General features: G+C 57.9%; 1 protein-coding gene across 3 annotated transcripts in view; it reads left to right on the top strand.

The window, feature by feature from the left end:
* The window catches only part of CHD6 (chromodomain helicase DNA binding protein 6), a 69640-nt gene that overhangs the window by 31518 nt on the left and 21390 nt on the right, over positions 1–16732 (top strand). For all 3 annotated transcript variants that reach the window (XM_063350048.1, XM_063350050.1, XM_063350051.1), the window contains exons 12-23: positions 417–660; positions 1110–1286; positions 3385–3528; positions 4316–4571; positions 5066–5276; positions 5757–5952; positions 6471–6635; positions 7044–7223; positions 8470–8580; positions 11891–12093; positions 12515–12714; positions 16516–16675. In XM_063350048.1, coding sequence (XP_063206118.1) covers positions 417–660; positions 1110–1286; positions 3385–3528; positions 4316–4571; positions 5066–5276; positions 5757–5952; positions 6471–6635; positions 7044–7223; positions 8470–8580; positions 11891–12093; positions 12515–12714; positions 16516–16675 — 2247 coding nt within the window. The remainder of the gene's footprint in view (positions 1–416; positions 661–1109; positions 1287–3384; positions 3529–4315; positions 4572–5065; positions 5277–5756; positions 5953–6470; positions 6636–7043; positions 7224–8469; positions 8581–11890; positions 12094–12514; positions 12715–16515; positions 16676–16732) is intronic.

Raw genomic sequence — 16732 nt, 5'->3', positions numbered from 1 at the left:
AAATTGTGTTTGTTTTAGTTTTGCAACTGAGTCTTTAGGAATGTTTCTCTATGGTTAATGAGTCTTGGGGACAGTAGGGCTTAGCTATGGGTCTAAGGTACACCTGATTTTTGGCCCATCCCTGTGGCAGGAGTGCAAGAATGTGCACGTTCTCAGCTGCAGCAGGCCATCAGAGGCGTCTTTCACTGGCTAGTGTGCACTCAAAGGACAGCATCGTTCAGACTAACTTTGAGTCCATCATCTTGCAAGATGTTGGAGGTGTGACTTAGCCAGACCAGTTTGTGACGCTGTACCAATCTGCAGGGTCAGAGAGGTGTGGGTGGAGGCGATGTGCCTGACATCCCACCGAGGAGTTGGTGACAGGGTGATTCCTGCCCCTGAGAGCCACGTTCACCTGCCCCTGTCCATCTCCGCAGGAAGAACTGCATTCTGGCTGACGAGATGGGGCTGGGGAAGACAATCCAATCAATCACCTTCCTCTCAGAAATATTCCTGATGGGCATCCATGGCCCCTTCCTCATCATCGCACCTCTCTCCACCATCACTAACTGGGAGAGGGAGTTCCGCACCTGGACGGAGATGAATGCCATCGTGTACCATGGCAGCCAGATCAGCCGGCAGATGATCCAGCAGTACGAGATGGTGTACCGGGACACACAGGTGACTGACACACACAACACTCCCAGGACACAGCCCCCTGCCCTGGCTTCCTTTACTTGGGAAGCACTGAGCTACCTGTAGAGCTTGTGGTTCATCTGGAGAGGGAAAGGTGATCTTTTAAGGCCCCTTTGGTGGCATGGGCTCAGGGCGCACTGTGTATGAGTGAGGAACAGGCCCAACTCATGCAGAAAAGGGAAAATGCAGCAGAGCCCCAGCTGCAGTTCTTGTCCAGGCCTGTTTGTCTGCCCTGAAGCAGTGTCTGGTTTGAAGAGATGCAGCCTGCGGCCTCCAAGGAGGCTTGCAGGAAGCTGCCCGCTGCTTGAGAGGGGTGAATCTGGGGAAATCCCAGCTAGGAGCCCGATCCTAACACTGATATGTTGACAGCACGTCTGACAGTGTCCTGCCACCCTGCAGAAGTCAAGCTCTGCATATGGTTTATGTCTTCCTAGGGTAACCCTCTCCCTGGGATCTTCAAGTTCCAGGTGGTTATCACCACCTTTGAGATGATCCTTGCCGACTGCCCGGAGCTGAAGAAGATCCAGTGGCGCTGTGTGGTCATTGATGAGGCACATCGCCTGAAAAACAGGAACTGCAAACTCCTGGAGGGGCTGAAGCTCATGGCCCTGGTGAGCATGTCCTGCCCAGGTTCACGTGAGAGCAGGGTGGGCCAGAGACGGCCATGCCTAGCAGTCAGGTACCACTGCCAGCTGCTCAGGCCCAGTGCCAGGGCTGAGAGCTCCCTGTCGGAGGGAAAACAATCCAGGACACATCAGGTCGCAGTGCCAATGATGGATGGGGCACTGGTGCCCTGCAGCCATCACAGACTCCTTTTTGCTGAAGTGGCATATGAACCCACAGCGGGACAAGTCCCCCGATGCATCTGTGTGCAGTCCCTGGCAGAGCACTGCTGGGCTTTGCAGCGCAGCTTCTGGTGCTGCGGCACGTGGAGGCAGTTGCTGACCGGCCGTGCACAGCATCTTCTGGCCGTGGTGTGCCTCGTACCCTGCGGTGAGCAAAGCCTCAGTATTCAAGCCGGCTTCTTACTGCTCTGCAAACATGGGACCAGTCTGTGCCAGGGATTGGGGTGCAGGACTGTGGGTGGTGAAAAAGGGATCAATGAGCTGCTCTGAGAAATGAATTTGGATGTCCGGCTCCTTTCCAGCCCTGGGAAAGGCCATGCTGCTTTTTGCTGGACTGAGGGCCATCAGGGCTATTGGATCTCCCAGCCCTACCCAGCTTCCATCACACTCACCTGTAGCTGGACCAGGCCTCCAAAAATTGTTAGTCTTACGTCTCCACTTCCCAAAGACCCTGCTGTTTCCGCATGACCCTGTGTCTTGTGCAGGTCCCTGCTGAGTTGTGAGCAACCTGGGACAAAGCAGGATTGCTGCTGGCCCGCCTTCATAGCCATCACCTTCCTTTGTACAAGTCCTGTGGAAGCCTCCCACCTTGCAGTTGCCCTTCTTTCATAACTGGTGACTCCTGGGGATGCTCCCTGCATTAGATTGGGCAGAGGAGTAGCCTGAGCAGTGAGTGAGTGCCCAAATGTCCGACACTGCTGGGACAGAGCAGCTGGTGTGCCCAGGGAGGCAGCACCCAGTGGTGCCTGAAGCCAGAGCCTGTGGTGCCAGCGCATGGAAGGGAGTGCGTTCTCCTTGAGGGGTCATCCGCTCCTCACACTCCCAAGTCTTGGGAGGTTGTCTGGACCCCTGTCTCCTTTTATTGCGCATGTACCTACATGTTGAACCTCTAATAAAAGCTCACCCTTGTTTCCAGTGCACACTTGACGTAGTCATAGAATCATAGAATCTTCATGGTTGGAAAGGACCTTGGAGATCAAGTCCAACCAAACAACCTATAATCTCTGCCACTAGAGCATGCCCTGAAGTGCCACATCTCGACGTTTCTTAAACACCTCTAGGGATGGTGACTCAACCCCCTCCCTGGGCAGGCTGTTCCAGTGCCTGACCACTCTTTCAGTAAAGTAATTCTTCCTAATATCTAATCTAAACCTCCCCTGCCGCAGCTTCAGACCATTTCCTCTGGTCCTGTCATTCCCCTGGGAGAAGAGGCCAACACCCACCTCTCTCCACCCTCCTTTCAGGGAGTTGTAGAGGGCAATGAGGTCTCCCCTCAGCCTCCTCTTCTCCAGGCTAAACATGCCCAGCTCCCTCAGCCTCTCCTCATATGCCCTGGTCTCCAGACCCCTCACCAGCCTGGTAGCTCTCCTGTGTGCCCCTGGAGGTCCCTGCACATGCTGGCCCTAGCAGCCGGTCCCTGATGCCCCTTGGTATCACGTGGCTCTGGGCCATGTTCCCTCTTGTTCTGCCCGAGCCCTGAAGAGGGACATCCTGCCCTCAGGTGCACGGAGGCTTGGGCTGTCAGCGTCCCTGACGGATGCCAGCACAGCCCTGCCTGAAGGTCTCGTGCCAGGGCAGGGGTGAAGCCTGGGGGCAGTGTGGGATTCTTGGTTTTGGCTGTTGTTGCTGCACAGAGCTGGGCTGGGACACGTCCAGGGGAACATCCTGGGAGCCACAAGACAGTGCTGTGTGGCAGTGGCTGGGTCAGGGCTGGCACCATGGCCAGGGGAGCCTTTCAGAGCGCGTGTGTGTGCCCTCAGGCCACCCAGAGTACTCCTGAGGCTGGAAGACAAGGAGCATTGCGTTCTTGGGACTCCTCGGACCCAGCCAGTGTGTCTGAGTTCTCAACTTGTTTTCTGTGCAGGAGCACAAGGTGCTGCTGACAGGGACCCCCCTGCAGAACTCGGTGGAGGAGCTCTTCAGCCTCCTGAATTTCCTGGAGCCACAGCAGTTCCCCTCAGAGACAGCCTTTCTGGAGGAGTTTGGAGACCTGAAGACAGAGGAGCAGGTATACCTAGAAGAGTGCTGGTGGCACAGGCCGCTGGGGCCCATGGTCACCAAGCCAGGCATGCGCTCAGACATGAGCTTCATGGAAGGGAACAGAACAGTCTCATGCCGGGAGAAGCAAACTTGTGACAGAGCCCCCAACACTGCTTTGGGAAGGGGAGACCAGCCTGTGCCAAGGCAGTGGTCTGCTCCCCACCTAGCTTCCTACTGCCCCTTGCATGCCTGGGCAGCACAGCTCACCCAGCTTTCCCACCTGGTGTGTCCCTGAGACTAACAGGAGTGTAGAGAAGTGAAGAGACCAGTAAGTCCATGTGTCAGTCGCCCTTGTCAGATTCCCCTGGGGAGCCATCCTCCAAAGGTCCCCTTGAGCGTGGGTCATGGAAAGCAGCTCAGTCCCTTGGGCTGTCTCACTGCCGTTTGAATGTCTGGCTTAAGTGGAGATTGCACAAAGGTCATCATTCTGAGGGAGCAGGCATGGGCACATGGAGCAACCATCATCTCAGCTGCTGTCAAAGCTCTCAGCTCTCCTCCTGCAGCAGACACATTTACCCAAGGCTGCTGGCAGCAGAAGCACGTGGAGTTCATGGCCTGGGGCTGGTGACTTATGTGCCTGCCCCAGGGAAGCCAGACTCTGAAGTTGTCTTGTCTGTCAGCAGAGCAGCTGCTTCAGGGTCGTTTGTAGGGGGTTTCCAGCCTGGGGACGCTCTAGTGTTGCAGGCCCCTCCGCTGTTGTCACTGTGTGCTTGCCGTGCAGGGAGGGCAGTGAATCTCTGCACTTGCTCTGGCAGGTGAAGAAGCTGCAGTCCATCCTGAAGCCCATGATGCTGCGACGGCTGAAGGATGATGTAGAGAAGAATCTGGCACCCAAGCAGGAGACCATCATTGAGGTGGAGCTGACCAATATCCAGAAGAAATACTACCGGGCCATCCTGGAGAAGAACTTCTCCTTCCTCTCCAAGGGTGCCAACCAGCACAATATGCCCAACCTCATCAACACCATGATGGAGCTGCGGAAGTGCTGCAATCACCCGTATCTCATCAATGGTGAGGACTGTGCACAGGAGCTGTGGGGGGACGGATATCACTGCAACATTTACTGGTCGCTACCTGAGAGCTCACCCAGCTTGGGAGCCAGCTCAGGCTCTCATGCCATCTGCCGCTGGTGTGGTTGTACATCCAGGACCAGCACAGGATGCAGTGATCTGCCTTGTTGTTCTCATGGGCAGCCCAGCTCCTCGCAAGCACTGCTCGCTGGTGGGCACCTCAGGGTCTTGCGAGGCTCGCTGTGTTTGGGGGTGTTCTCGCGTAGGACCCTCTCCGACATCTCAGCCTGGCTTGTTCTGCCAAGAGCTAGTGTAAGCCCTGAAGAAGGACTAGAGTCACAGGAGTGGAGGGGCTTCTGGAGGTCTCTGGCCGACCTCTCTAGGTCTGATGGGTTCTGTTGCTCGCATGGTGGCTTGCTGTTGCCCTGCATGGGAGGCTGGGGGCAGCTGCACTGCCAGCCTCGCCAAGAGCTCACATCCCTTCTCACCTGGCAGGGGCAGAGGAGAAGATCCTGGAGGACTTCCGTAAAACACACAGCCCGGAGGCGCCAGACTTCCAGCTGCAGGCGATGATCCAGGCAGCCGGGAAGCTGGTGCTTATTGATAAGCTGCTTCCCAAGCTGATCGCCGGTGGGCACAAGGTGCTCATCTTCTCCCAGATGGTGCGCTGCCTCGACATCCTGGAAGACTATCTCATTCAGAGGCGGTTAGTACGGGCTTCAGCACTCACCACAGCTCCTCCACATCCTGCGCTGTAGATACAGAGTGCAAATAGACTGGGGGGGATTTGGCCATTCTGTGCCCACATACCAAAGGGTTTGAGGTACAGGCTGCTGCTGGTGGGTGCAAAGACCCCAAAGCTGGGCAGCTCTGACCTGTCCGTTCTGCATTGTCCAGTGCTAGTCCTAGGAGTAACCGACTGGAAATAGGCCCTTCCCTTGGTCATGGTTCCCATGAGTCCCATATCCATGCACCGTGCGTGGAGTCATGATGATTTTGCCATTATAAGAGGAGCAACTTCTGTGAACAACCACAGTGCACGCAAGCTGATGGGGCCTGAGCCTCCGCGTGCGCACAGCTCCTGCCACAGAGTCCCAACTGCCTGCATGCCCACACACAGCCTGGGGGAAGGAGCGAGAAGGACCCTGCTGTGACCCTGCTCTTGCCTCTTTCCCTCTCGGAGCAGGTACACCTATGAGCGCATTGATGGGCGGGTGCGTGGGAACCTGCGCCAAGCTGCCATCGACCGCTTCTGCAAGCCCGACTCGGATCGCTTCGTCTTTCTCCTGTGTACGCGGGCAGGGGGGCTGGGCATCAACCTGACCGCTGCCGACACCTGCATCATCTTTGATTCAGACTGGAACCCACAGAACGACCTCCAGGTAACGGGCCGGGCTGGGAGAGGCTCCCATCACTCAGCTGGGGAGGGAAGGGCGGCAGCCCCCGGCTGTACTGGGCATGGGGTGCTGTGCTGGGAGAGCCAGCGGGAACCAGGCAGAGGGGATGTGTCATGGGGGAGATCACGGTGTGGCTCTAAAAGCACACATGGGCCACAGACTAGGCAACGCTTTGTCCATACCTGGTGTTGGAGAGGGTGAAATGTTGGGTGCCCCCCATCTGCAGAGAGCCAAGGCTCCAGCCTGAGCCCCGTGTCCTTGCCCGGGGGTGCAGGAGTCTCCGATTCCTGCCGCACAACCACACGGGCCTGACGCTAACCAGCCCCCGCTGGCAGAGCCCTGCCAGGTCAGCCACAGGCACTCGATGAGGCTGCTCTGGTGGGTGGGAGCTGACTGTGGCTCAGGTGGGTGAGTGGTGGGTGGTGGCACGGGGTGCCACAAGCCACGCAGTCCCCATCTCGCTGGGTTCACTGTGCTTGACGCTGTGCTCTCTGCACTCCCAGGCTCAAGCTCGCTGCCACCGGATCGGGCAGAGCAAGGCGGTGAAAGTGTATCGCCTCATCACTAGGAACTCCTACGAGCGGGAGATGTTCGACAAGGCCAGCCTGAAGCTGGGCCTGGACAAGGCTGTGCTGCAGGACATCAACCGCAAGGGCAGCACCAACGGGGTAGGTTCGCTGTCAGAGTGGGACTTGGAGGAAGGGAGGTGCTGCGAGAGAGCACTCCTTCTTCCCCTGCAAGCCACTGCCAGGTCGGAGCAGAGACCTGGGCAGGCTTCTGGGGAAGGAGAACCCAGTCCCACGCACTCACATCGCTGCTGTTTGGCCTGGCAAGCTGTCCCTGCACTGCCACAGGGTTGTGGGACACATGTGGGTGCTGTGTCTGGGTGACATGGACTGAAATTCCTGGCAGTCCTTCAGGCAGCATTTTGAAGTGACCTCTGTGCTGTCGTAGCGGGAGGTCTGGGTCAGCCTGGGGCTTCTCTGCCCTCCCTCCTGGGGCAGAGGGAAGAGCCTTCTCCTGTGCAGTGCCCAGGGCAGCCGGCCAAGTTGGTGATGCCCCTGTGTTTTGGGCAGGTTCAGCAGCTCTCAAAGATGGAGGTGGAGGACCTTCTGCGGAAGGGTGCCTACGGTGCTCTCATGGATGAGGAGGACGAAGGATCGAAGTTCTGCGAGGAAGACATCGATCAGATCCTCCAGCGCAGGACACAGACCATCACGATCCAATCTGAGGGGAAGGGCTCCACCTTTGCCAAGGTGTGCTGTGCTCCACTGGGAGGGAAGGGGGACTGCCCCCGGGGTGGTGGGGGACACGCTGGGGCAGTAGTGGTGGGCTGACCTCCTGCCTGGCTGTTGAGATTTGTCTGCACGGAGGCCAAGCTCTCCTGCCTGTCCCACTGCACCCAGGAGTGAGACCTTGCTGGGGCACAGCAGCAGCGTGGTCTCCTGTCTCACGTGTGGTCAGCAGAGCATTGAGGAGGGGGCCGCCAGCCTGGGTGGGTGTTGTGAGGCTGCCCAGGAGGGTTCAGCTTGCCAGCTTCCACTTTCCCTTTGAAGCCAGCTCAGGCTGCTGAGAAGGCAGAGCAGGGGCTGTCCTCCAGGTGCTGGGCAGTGCCAGGGTGTGCTGTCACCAAGCTGGGGGTGTGGACGGATGCAGAGCTGCTCTTGTGTCCCAGCTGGGCACTGAGGGTGGAGGGTTTGCTCTTCTGATGAGCTGAGGACTCCTTGCCATGGTAGCAGGCCATGCCCGGAGCTAGACCCTCTGCCGAGAGCTATTGTGGGCAGGGTCGGGCCTCTCCTTGGGAAGGGTGGATGAATTCAAAGCCTGGGTGAGATCCAGGCCTGAGCTGGGCTGATCTTCTACTCATGGGCCTAGTTTATTTGATCTGGAGCCTGTAACCTGCCCTGCCCTTCCGGACACCGGTGCTGCCCGGTGCTTTGCTGAGCAGAAAGGCAGGTGGAGACCTGGGCTGCCAGTGATGTGAGGAGTTGGGGTACTTTCAGCACAGCCCTCCCGCAGTGCAGCCCGTCTCTGTCTCCAGCCTTCCTCTTCTGCCGCTGTGAGACCTGGCTCTGCTGAGAGACCCCCAGGGTGGTGGCGGGACCTGGCTGCTGGCCTTGCACGGTGCCCGAAGCTGGGTGCTGCTGTGCCACAGGAAGCTGTGCACACCATGGGGCCCTGACATGCCGGCAGGAGAGACCTCGAGGAGCCAGCTCTGTGCCACGCTTGTGGCTGGTGTCCACTGGGGGCACCTGTCCCTCCTCCTCTTGCGGGTGGCACAGCCCAGGCTCCATTGCCAGCGGGTCAGGCGGGACTGCAGAACGGAGGGGTTCAGCTCCCTTAAGCAAACAAAGAGCCCTCTGGCATGTGTCAACATGGCACGTAACACCCCATGGCAGTGGGACCGTGCGCTGCAGACAGATGTGTTAGGGGTCTCTATATGGGGGGAGGCACATCTAGTGGTGGGTTGCACCCTGTTCACTCCTCTTCTTTCCCTCCCAGGCCAGCTTCGTAGCATCAGGAAACAGAACTGACATTTCCTTAGATGACCCCAACTTCTGGCAGAAGTGGGCCAAGATAGCAGAGCTCGATACAGACGCCAAGAATGAAAAGGTAGGATGCAGCTCGTGGCCCACGTGCCCCACAACTGATCTGACACTGCCTGGCATGGTCTCCAGGCAGGAGCTGTGTGCTTCCACTGGGCTCGTGAAGGGATGGGTGTTAGGCATCAGGGATTACTGCCGGGGAAGACTGACTCATGAGCGCTGGCTAAAGCCGCGATTACTTTCACCGCATGTAGGCCTGTGTCCATCTGGTATTTGAGGGTGCTCCTGTGCTCCCAGCTACTTCTAAGCCTGCTTAAGGGGCGACAGTTGAGGCTGGCAACTGTTGAGAGGATCAAACAGCCATTGCAAGGGCACGCCTGTGAACCCAGCAGACTGGTGTGACTGACTGTGTATGAGCTGGAGCTTGTGCCGGAGTTTCCCACAGCACAGGCAGGCGTGAGCGCCCCCGGCTGCCAGCCAGGGCAGCTGGGGCTGGGGATCTGGCATGGAGCAGTACCAGGACAGTCCCGTGCTGCCCTCCAGGTGCCAGCTCTGATCTCCCAGCTCAATGGCTGTCTCACCAAGCCCAGAGACCTTCGTTAGCCCAAGGCATGCCAGGGGCAAGCTGCCGTGTGCGCAAAGGGGCCCCAGTGCCATCTCTTGCTGTGGCTGGGGGTTGGGGTGAGCAAGGCTCTTTCCACACAACCATTCCCCAGCCCAAACCCATGAGCCCTGGCACCCTGGGCAGAGGGGAGCATTTGGCCAGGCGGTGCTGGAGGAGGCCTGGCGAGCTGACCTGAGTTTGTATACTAGAGCCCTTTGAGCCCGGGGGCTCGCAGTGCTGGACACATTCGTTTCACCACAGGCTTCCACCACCTCAGGTCTCGATGGCTAGGGAGGTGGTGTTTGTCATGGTGAAGCTCACAGCGCACCCCAGCTCTCCCAACAGCGGGCAGAGAGGAGGCCATGCTGCATGCAACTGCTCCCACTGGCCCGGGCCCCCTCTTCTCTCCCCGAGTGGCCCTATAGGCCCTTTGCAGGGCCACATCACCCATGGGCCTGTTCAGGGAGCCTTCAGCCCAGCAGCACGTCCAGCCATCTAGTGACCTAGAAGCAAAGTGGACTTGCAATTAGTTGAGGCACGTGAGGAGCAAGTAACATCAGAGCAGGCGGGTCCCTGGAATCGGTCGTGCATCACATAGTCCTGTTTAATACCAAGGTAATAACCGTAATAACCGCGCTTCTCTGGTGGGATTTATTCATAACATTTAATGTGTGGGTTCCAGCAGCAGCACGGCAGGATTTTGGGGAGCTGCAGTGGTACGACGGTGCTGAGACACTGCTGATCAAGAGGCTTGTGTCAGGCACACCGGCACCCGCAGATCCCAGCCTGTCGCCGGCTTCGTGGATATGAGGGCACCCCTGGAACTGGGGGCCCTCGCTGAGCGAGCACTGGGCTGTGGTACTGTAGCGAGGGCAGTGTACTGGCTGGGCTGGAGCGGGCGGTGGGAGCTGGCTGCAATGCAGCACCTCTTTGCAGAAGAAACGTCTCTCCCTGGTGAACGTGCCAATGCTGTGAGGGCTGTGAGGCGCCGTGCCGCTTCCCCACCTCGTCTGCGCTCACAAACCAAGGCAGGTTGCAGGGAGGTTGAGTGTCATAACCGTGGCATCGCGGTGTGTGGATGTTTGGTCTGGTTTGGGTCTCAGAGCTCTGTCCTAGGTTAGAGCAGGCTGGGGGGACGGGCTGCCAGGGGCTCGGTGCCTCAGGGGATGGACGCAGCCCTGGGTGGTGTCTGCCGATGCTCTCTTTTGCTCAGCTTCTCGTCCTCTCTGAGCAGGAGGGTGCAAGCGAGGTCATGTGGGCCCTGGCAGCACAAGGGGTGTCGCGAGAGGAGCTCTGCCTTGGGCAGCTCCTCCGGTACTTCCCCCTGCTCTTACGGTGTCAAATGCTCCCTCCTGCTCCTGGGTGGATATTTTCCATATCCAACTGAATACTAGCCATGTTCACCCAAGCCTCGGGAGTTTGAAGACCGTGTGGGTCGGGTTCAATATCCAGGCATTGCTCTAGAAACAAATCTCTCTAAAAGCTGAATGTTAGTAGGGATGAAGAGAGCTGCCCAGGGCTTCTCGTGGACAGATGGAGCGAGTGGGAACAGGTTTGGGTTGTGCCACTCCTTCCTCCGTCGGCGTTTGCAGCCCTGCCGTCCTGCCTTCAGGGATGGGAACGAGGAGTGAAGCCAAGTGGGTCTGGCAGACCCATCACCATGTCTGGGTGAGGGGGTTGCGGACTGTAAATGAATGCTCTTGGAGTCTTGCGTTTTGCCCTCACTGGCCAGTTGGCTCTTTCCCAGCAGCAGTTGTGGGCAAATGTGGCAGCTGGAGCTCCGGTGAGCCGGTGCTTGGCTTCTCCTGGCCCGGTAGCCGAGCTGCTGGAGGTTCCCCACATGCCTCTGGGGAGCATCTCCCGAGGACAGTGTCTTTGTTCGCGGCCCCTGCCGGCTCTGCCCATGAAAGGAGCTCTCTATGTGACTGCTGAGGTGGAGCTGGGAGGGTTGGTGACTCTGCAGTACACACTGCGGACAATTGGGGTCCCATCTCTGCTGGCCCTGCTGAGCTCGTGGGCTTGGCTGCAACCCGGGCCTCTCCTCCTGGCTCCTCCATCGAGCGCAGGGCCCCGCAGCCGGCTTCAGTGCAGCCCCAGGGCCTGCCAAAATTCCAGGTAAGGCAGCAATGCCGTCGAGAGGGTGTTAGACAGCAGCAAGAGGGACGCCCTGCAGCTCAGCAGAGCTCACCGGTCCAGTAGGGAGAATGGGAGAGATGGGGGGGTGTGCATGTGTGTCCTACGTGTTTGAAATCCGGGCAGATTTAGATGACATGGATTCATTCGACAGGGTGGGGGGAAGGAGAGCAGGCAGGTACGTGCTATTTAATTTCATATTGCTCCCTTCTGCACCTTTTTGGAAGCTGCCTTTCCCCTTCCAGCCCACCTCTCCCCCCGACACAGGAATCACACCGCCTCCAGCAGAGCGCTCGCTGGGCGCAGGCGGTGCTGGGAGGGCCAGGAGGATGATTCAGAGCTGAATCAGCTGCTGGTTGTCAGCGGTTTGAACCCAGAGGGCCTGATTTTCAGCCCTCCATTGTTCAGGCGGAATTTTGTGCTGGCCAGCAATCGTCTCGTGTGTGGCAGGGCCGCACACAGGTAATTTGGGGCGGGTATCCCAGTGGGAAGGTGATGGCTAGCCACAGGGCTGGCGAGCTGGGAACCAGAGGCATGAGCAGAGCAGGGTGGCAGCGTGGAGAAGAGGACGTACTGCGCCCTGGTGGAAGGCAGGTGTTTCTGCCCCTACCTAAGCACGTTCTCCCCTCTGTCCCTCCAGGAGAGCCTTGTCATCGACAGACCCCGGGTGCGGAAGCAAACTAAACACTACAACTCCTTCGAAGAGGACGAGCTGATGGAGTTCTCTGAGCTGGACAGTGACTCGGATGAGCGACCCACACGCTCCCGGCGCTTCAACGAGAAGACGCGGCGGTACCTGCGGGCTGAATGCTTCCGCGTGGAGAAGAACCTGCTCATATTCGGGTGAGAGAGCAGAGAGTGCGGCCCCTCCCAGAGAGTGCAGCCACAGCCTCCAGCTGCCCCAGTGCGCACATGGGCCACTGGCTGTCCCAGCCACTTTCTGTCCGTCCTGCTTGCAATATCCCCTCCTTCCAGCAGTGACCTCCCTGGTGGGACCTGGGCTCTAAGCGAACATTTGGGATGGAAGGAGAGTTAGCAGGGCAAAGCATGAGCTGGCAGTCAGCGCTTCCAGAGCCGGCTCGTGCTTCTGCCCTGTTCAGTCCTGGGCAAACCTCTCCCCCTCTCTGCTCCCGTAATGTGGAGGCAGAACGTCCCTATCCAGGGCAGCTGGCAGGGCTGTCCTCCGAGCGAGTTCCTGGAGAAAGGTGCTGGCGAGGTCTCTTAATTGCGCAGGAGTGTTTACTCTGTGTTCCTGTTGTTCCAGCTGGGGACGCTGGAAAGATATCCTGACCCATGGGCGCTTCAAGTGGCACCTGAATGAGAAGGACATGGAGATGATTTGTCGGGCCTTGCTCGTCTATTGTGTCAAACACTACAAGGGGGATGAGAAGATTAAGAGTTTTATCTGGGATCTCATCACACCGACGAAGGATGGCCAGAACCAGGCTCTGCAGAATCACTCAGGTATTGCGTGTTCTCTCTGCCATTGCACCTGTACCCGCCGCTGCTGTGCCAGCCTGTGAGTCTGGGGCTGCAGAAGTCAAAGCGGAGCTGATTCAAACAGCCAGTAAGCAGTTGCGCTTGAGCACTGCAACTCTCTCTGCACAGAGAAAGTGGCTGCCATGGGACTGACCTCCACACTGTCCTCAGAGCCAGCGACAGGGGCTGGCTGGGTGCGGGAGGCTGTTTCCTGGCTCCCAGTGCCGTGGTTGGCGCAGAGAGAGCCTTGTGGTGGGAGCAGAGCTACCGTCCTACTCTCAAGTGGGCGCTGCTGAATTTTCTCTGGCCTGTGAATACTGTCAGGGTTCCCCCGTGCGGGGAGACAACCGGGCCGTGAGCCGATCACACATCGGGTGTGATAAGCGTGAGGGTGCTTATTACAGTCAGAGCGTAGACGTACCTGGCTGTTCCTCAGGGCATGGCAGGACGCGACGTGGATCGTTGTGCAGGGATCCTCCCTGTGCCTGGTGGCAGTCTTGGCACTAACAGTAACAACTCAGACACCAGAAGCAGCACTTGCAGCTGCGCCGGAGAAGCTGGCGGTGCAGTCTGCGCAGCCATCTCACCCCAGGTCGCCAGCTTGTGTCTCCTCTCATCATGGTTCTTGTCCCAGACATACTGGTCTGCAGTCCCTGTCCTGATGGGTGGAGATGCAGCGTTGGGTTGTCCCAAGAGCTCTGCAATGCAGAATCCTACCCAGGTGATGCTGCCTTCTCTCACTCCATCTAGCAGGACCCTTTATCTCAGGTTTGGCTGTGCCCTTCCTCTTCAGGGGACTTGTATGCGTATTTTCCAGTGTGTGCGAGGTCCGTGTATCACAGCACATGTCCAATTTGTGATTGCATCTGCAATCTGTTGAGTGGAGGTTTCCCGTGTATCCTCAGCTTCAGACCGGGGCCACCCAGAGCCTTCCCCAGCCCTGCTCTCCCCCTGTCTCTGGCTCTGCCTGGGCACTGGGACACTGCGCATTCCGCCCCCCTGCCCGCAGTGCGGCGTCTGCTCTCTGTAGGCGTCCCCTGGGGCTGGAGCAGCACAGCAAATAGAGCCCACTGTGCAAACAGCACCACGCAGCCACGGTGGCTTTTGTCTTTAACAATATGAAGACAGAGCTGGTGCGGGCTCCTTGGATCAGCTGGAGGGTTGTGGCCTGGGACACGTGGTCTCTGCCCGTTCTGTGTCAGAGGACTCTGTGCTGACCTGGCAGCACAGTGCCTGCGTCCTGCGGCTTTCAGGGCAGGTGAGTTGGGCTGGGAGGGCCGGCTGGGGGAGGCCACGGCCCTCCCTCGGGGTGGTCAGAGCCTCTCGGCTGGGTGCTGCTTGTTGTGCACTTGTGATCTGTGCCACAAGGTGAGTAGCGAGGGGGCTGGGACTCTCCAGCCTGCTTTTGGGATCAGGGAGCTCAGCTGAAACCTGGGGCTCATGTTTGGAGATGGTGGAGCAGAGGGAAGGCTGTTCTGGAGTGGTGCTGTTGCTGAGCCCTAAGAGTGTGCTCCCTTACTTACTATTAAGAGCTCTTACTTGGTGCTTAAAACTCGACATTTCCTTCTGTCTGGAAAAGTCAGACTGGCTTTACAGTGTGAGGTCTGAGCGCATGGCCTTCAGTGGCTTCCTTAAGTTACTCCGGTCACCTCCGACAATGTCAGTGCTGCCTCCTGCTCTTGCCACACAGCCCTGCCCGGAGCGGCAGTGGGACTGGACTTGAAAGCCCTGTGGGAAGCAGAGCAAGAGTCAGAAACAAATGGACTGATAGGAATGGGCTTGATTTAGATAATGCCAAGTAACAAAAAAGCCACAGTTTCTTTGGAGGCTCAGGAATGCTTTAGTGCAAGAGCAGCAGTAAAATTGGATATTTAGCAGGGGGAAGCAACCAGGAGCTTCTCCATCATCTCTTCAGAATGGCTTTTCCCACCTGTGAAACCTCCATGTGGTCTTGCAGAGGGACAATGAAACCCTCCAGCCTCACCTCAGGAGCTGGAGGAGAGCAGAACCCTCCAGCATGGAGCAGCCACGCAGTGGGTGCTGCTGTGGCTTGCCGAGGAGCCTGAGGTGCCACTCGTGTTTGCAGAGAGATGACCAGGTGAGACATGCTCTGGGCCTCCCTGATGTGCAGAAAGCAGCAGCAACCTCCAGCCCTTGCTAGAGCATCCTGGGGCTGTTCCTTCTCAATCCAGTATCCGCATGACTACAAAGGGCTACTACAAAAGGCTACCAAGATGCTGAGGGGACTGGAACACCTCTCTGATGAAGAAAGGCTGAGGGATTTGGGTCTCTTCGGTGTGGAAGAAAGATGGCTGAGGGGGGACCTTATCAACGCTTATAAATACTGAAAGGGGGGGGTGTCAGGGGGATGGGGCCAGGCTCTTTTCTTTTCTTGTCCTGTGCCCAGTGACAGGACAAGAGGTAACGGGCACAAACTTGACCATAGGAAGTTCCATCTCAACATGAGGAGGAACTTCTTTGCTGTGAGGGTGGCAGAGCCCTGGCACAGGCTGCCCAGAGAGGTGGTGGAGTCTCCGTCTCTGGAGACGTTCAGAACCCGCCTGGACGCGTCCCTGTGCCACCTGCTCTGGGTGACCCTGCTCTGGCAGGGGGTTGGACTAGATGATCTCCAGAGGTCCCTTCCAACCCTGTGTTCCATTCTGTGACTCTGGTACTACAAGGGGTGAGCACAGCATGCAGGCAGCCCAGCTCAGAGCTCTGCACTGATCCAGCCCCGTCCTGCCTTCCATCCTGGAAGAGGCCAAGCTGCTGAGGAAGCGGCATTCGCCCAGAGTTCGTTGGGCTGATTCAGCGCTGGAGACAGGAGCCCTGGTGCCCGCTGCAGGCCTCCAGCAGCCCCCTGGGCTGGAGTTACAAACTATGCAGGTGTTGAGAACATGGTGATGCTCTCTCTTCCCTGGTATCTCAAGACCAGACGGATGGGATGGGACTGCAGAGGCACTTCTTTCCCCTTCGCGCACCTGGGCAGGAGAGGACACCTGCAGGACCCTGTCTCAGAAGCAGCTGCCCAGGGAGGCAGCTCATCCCTCTCAGAAGACTCCAATAATGACCCCACCAGGTGTTTTTTCCACGTTCTGCTGTGAACTCGCATCTTATTTCAAGGTTGAAAATGTGTTTCATTTTCAGCTTCAGCCACTGGATGTCATTTTATCTTTGTCAGCCAGATGGGACTGCGCTCCTTTTCCTTTTGGTGTCTTTGCCAAGTGTAAATATCCCCTGCAGTGATCTAGTTCCCACGCAGCCCTCCTCCTGATGCACGGAATAGGAAACAACCCTTACAGATCAGATCATCAGGATTGTCTTCTGGTCTTTGATCATTTGGGAGCCTCTTGTTTGAACTCTTGTCCCAAATCACTGTGTTGTCCCCGTAGGATGAACTTCAGAGCTGGTTGTATGGTGTCTAGGTAAGGCTCTAAGAGCTGTGCCCAGGACCAAGGTCTCTTCCGTTCTTCCATGTGATATTTTTATACATCAAGGGGCCGTGTTATGCTTTGGGCTCAGCATTGCATTGAGAACTCACAGCAGTTCAGTTTCTGTGGTGATCCCCAAGTTTTTCTTGGAGACAGAGCCTCCCGTGCTCTGCATTTACCCTGTGCACTTCCATCCTGGCTCGTCAACCAGCGGCCAGGAGCTTTGCTCAGCCTCCTCTAGCTCCCCGGCTCTGCCGCCCTGCCTGGGCACCGCTGCACCACAAACGTCTCGCAGCGGTGCCCAGCCTGGCCCACGGTGCCCGCGGTGCTCACTGGCTGCCACTTGCTGTTACAGGCTTGTCAGCACCGGTGCCCAGAGGCAGGAAGGGGAAGAAGACAAAGAACCAGATGCTGCTTCCCGAGATAAAGAACGCAGACTGGCTCGCCACCTGCAACCCCGAGGTCGTCCTGCATGACGACAGCTACAAGAAACACCTCAAACAGCACTGCAACAAGTGAGTGCAGGAGCCCATGCCGTGGGCTGAGAGCCTTTAGCATGGGGAGGGTGGGAG

This window comes from Chroicocephalus ridibundus, chromosome 12, assembly GCF_963924245.1.
Source record: "Chroicocephalus ridibundus chromosome 12, bChrRid1.1, whole genome shotgun sequence".
Classification (NCBI taxonomy): Eukaryota; Metazoa; Chordata; class Aves; order Charadriiformes; family Laridae; genus Chroicocephalus; species Chroicocephalus ridibundus.
The sequence above is the reverse complement of the archived record's forward strand: the minus strand, read 5'-3'. Positions and strand labels throughout refer to the sequence as shown.